A 3,425-nucleotide genomic window follows, 5' to 3' on the forward strand; every position below is an offset into this window, starting at 1 on the left:
GTTTACTCTCCATCTGAGTTGGTCCTGTTTAAATTTTTGGGGTTAATATCTGACATCACTCATGCATTTTGCATGAATAGTTAAGTTTCCCTAACGAATCTAACTGTTCATTGAGCATGGTTATATGTGTAATGTGTAATTTTGAATTTAATCATTCTTAATACATAACTAATGATCTATTTAATGTGAATATCTCCCAGATTAACCATGTCTCCATTCAACCCACTTACCTCAATTTTGAACCAAAACAAGCTAGAAGGACCAAATTATGTTGACTGGATAAGGAACCTTGATATTGTCCTAACTGCTGAAGGTTACAAATTTGTAATCTCTGAGGAGTGCCCAGAAAAAACTGAAAATGCTACGGATGATCATGTCAAGGCCTATGACAAATGGGTTAAGGCTGATGAGATAGCGCGATGTTACATTCTTGCCTCTATGGCAAATGTTTTGCAACATCAGCATCAGTCCATGGGGTCTGCTTATGATATGCTCGAAAGTCTCAAAGAGATGTTCGGTGAGCAAAATCGCGCAGCTAAGCAGACAGCCATGAAAGCCCTTTTGAACACGAAAATGGCTGAAGGATCATCGGTCAGGGACTATGTTCTGAAGATGATGAGTCTTCTGAATGAACTGGAGGTCCTTGGAGCTGTGATTGATAAGGAGTCTCAAGTTGAGATGGTCCTGCAGACTCTTGCCCGACAGTTTTCAACAGTTTTGCTTGAACTATAATATGAACAAAATGGATTTGTCACTAGCGAAATTGTTGAATGAGCTGCAAGCGGCAGAATCTATTATCAAACAACAAGCTCCAGTTGTGGCACTAAATGTTAAGAAACCTTCAATTTCTAAGTCGAAAGGCAATAAGAAAAAGAAGCTCAAAAGGTTCTAGCACCTGGTAGTGCGGCTGGTGTGAACAAGCCCAAAGGCAAGTGCTATCATTGCAAGCAACCCGGGCATCACAAGAAGCAATGCCCCGCCTATCTGGCAAAGTTGAATAAGCAAGGTAATTCAAATTTAAATGTCGTTGAAACTTTTTTAGCGGCTGTTTCTACCATGTTTTGGTGTGTAGATTCGGGAGCCACTAATCACATCTGCAATTCTTTGCAGATTCAGGAAACGCGGCGGCTAAGTGAGAATGAAGTTTGCATTTATCAAGCCAATGGCGAGCCAGCACCAGCTTTAGCTTTAGGAGATATTAGTGTTTCGTTTAGTAGTGATAGAGTTTTAGTTTTAAAAGATGTTCTCTATGTACCTTCCATTAGAAGGAATTTGATTTCGGTTTCGAAAATAATGGATGCTGGTTATAATGTTTATTTTGCTAATAACTCTACTGTTCTTAAGTTTCATAGACGTTTTATCTACAAAGTTGCTAGAGTACATGACCTTTTTGTTCTTGATATATCTCCCCCTGTGCTACAACAACCAAAAGAACTAAATAACATTAATCTACCACATAAAAGAAAACGTATTTCTGAATTGAGTCAGACTTATTTATGGCACTTACGTCTAGGCCATATAAATCTAAATAGGATTTTGAGATTGGTCTCTGATGGACCTTTGAGTTCATTGAAAGTGGAATCACTACCAACATGCGAATCCTGTTTAGAAGGTAAAATGACCAAGAGACATTTTCCCTCAAAAGGGAATAGAGCCAGTGATAAGCTAGAATTAATTCACTCTAATTTGTGTGGTCCTATGATATACAAGCAAGAGGTGGTTTTGAGTATTTTGTGACTTTCACGGATGATTACTCAAAATATGGATATATTTATCTGTTGCGCCGTAAGTCTGAATGCTTTGAGAAATTCAAAGAATTTAAGACGAAAACAGAGAAACGACATGATAAATATATCAAAACATTACGATCTGATCGTGGTGGTGAATACCTTTCTGCGGAATTCATAAAATACTTATCAGATAATGGAATTACATCTCAATTATCTGCACCAGGAACACCACAACAAAATGGTGCGGCAGAAAGAAGAAATATGACTCTTATGGGATGGGTTAGATCAATGTTAAGTTATTCCGATTTGTCTCTTTCCTTTTGGGGATATGCTTTAGAAACAGCAAACTACATTCTAAATTTGGTTCCTTCAAAGTCAGTATCTCAACTCCAATAGAATTGTGGACTAGGCGAAAGCCAAGTTTACGACACATTCGGGTTTGGGGTTGTCCAGCACATGTGCTGAAAGGGAAAGCGGATAAATTAGAATCAAGGACAGAAGTATGCATTTTTATTGGATATCCAAAAGGAACAAAAGGCGGTTTGTTTTATTGTCCCAAAGAAAAGAAGGTAATTATTACGACAAATGCCAGATTTTTAGAGGAGGACTATCTAATGAACCATATTCCTAGAGGTAAACTAGTTTTATAGGAATTAAATAATGGAATAACTAACGACTCAACTCTTGAACGTATCCCGGAAGCCACCATTGACATACCACTGCATTATCGTAGTGGGAGAAATGTCAGTAGGCATCAGATTGCACAAGAACAATTGCCTGATATCTCACTACCCCAAAGTAGTGGAAATAATGTTGAGCAACCTCAGATTGTTGAGCAACCTCACGTTGTTGAACAACCTGAAATTGTTATGCAACCTGAAGAATTCGAAAGCCTCTCTCACCGCGGTCCTGGCGTAACCGCGGTAGGACCGCGGCAGAACAATGCCCCTGATTCTGCAGGGCCTTCTGACCGCGGTCCTGGCGCAACCGCAGTAGGACCGCGGCAGAACAATGCCACTGATTCTGAGAGGCAATCTGGGAGGGATCCTGCACTACAGGAAGAAGTCAATGATATCCTAGCACCACCTGCTGTGGAAAATAACATTGAGACTTCAGTTCAAGGAAGTGGTGAAGTGATTCAACAACAAAATCAGCCTCCACCTGTAGTGACTAGTCGTAGTGGGAGAATTATTAAAAAACCTCTCCGATTTGCGCTCTTGGGAGAATCTTATGATAGAATCCCTGAAGAGCCTAATATAGAACCAATTAATTACGACGAAGCACTACATGATACAGATGCTGATGAATGGGTTGATGCTATGAAATCTGAAATGGAGTCCACGTACTCAAATCAAGTCTGGGATCTTGTAGAACCACCTACTGGAGTCAAACCCATAGGTTGTAGATGGATCTATAAGAAAAAGAGAGGAATGGATGGAAAAGTGCAAACTATTAAAGCTAGGCTTGTCGCAAAAGGGTTTACTCAAAAAAAGGCAACGATTATGAGGAAACCTTTTCGCCAGTAGCCATGCTTAAATCCATAAGGATTCTCTTATCCATTGCGGCTCATTACGATTATGAGATCTAGCAAATGGATGTCAAGACCGATTTTCTAAATGGAAGTCTTGATGAGTGCATCTATATGGCACAACCAGTTGGTTTCATAAAAAGTGGAAATGAGCACATGTTATGTAA

At 39.5% G+C, this 3,425-nt stretch overlaps 1 protein-coding gene across 1 annotated transcript; it reads left to right on the forward strand.

The window, feature by feature from the left end:
- The first annotated feature begins 207 nt into the window (after nt 1-207).
- LOC109242064 lies at nt 208-732 on the forward strand. Its single transcript, XM_019408894.1, has one exon. The coding sequence runs from the start codon at nt 208-210 to the stop codon at nt 730-732; it is 525 nt and encodes a 174-aa protein (XP_019264439.1).
- The last annotated feature ends 2,693 nt before the right edge of the window (nt 733-3,425 follow it).

This window comes from Nicotiana attenuata, unplaced genomic scaffold (assembly GCF_001879085.1).
Source record: "Nicotiana attenuata strain UT unplaced genomic scaffold, NIATTr2, whole genome shotgun sequence".
NCBI lineage: Eukaryota > Viridiplantae > Streptophyta > Magnoliopsida > Solanales > Solanaceae > Nicotiana > Nicotiana attenuata.

What these genes read in the sequence shown, in the direction of transcription:
- LOC109242064 (XM_019408894.1), top strand. Translation starts at nt 208, where the DNA reads ATGTCTCCATTCAACCCACTTACCTCAATTTTGAACCAAAACAAGCTA.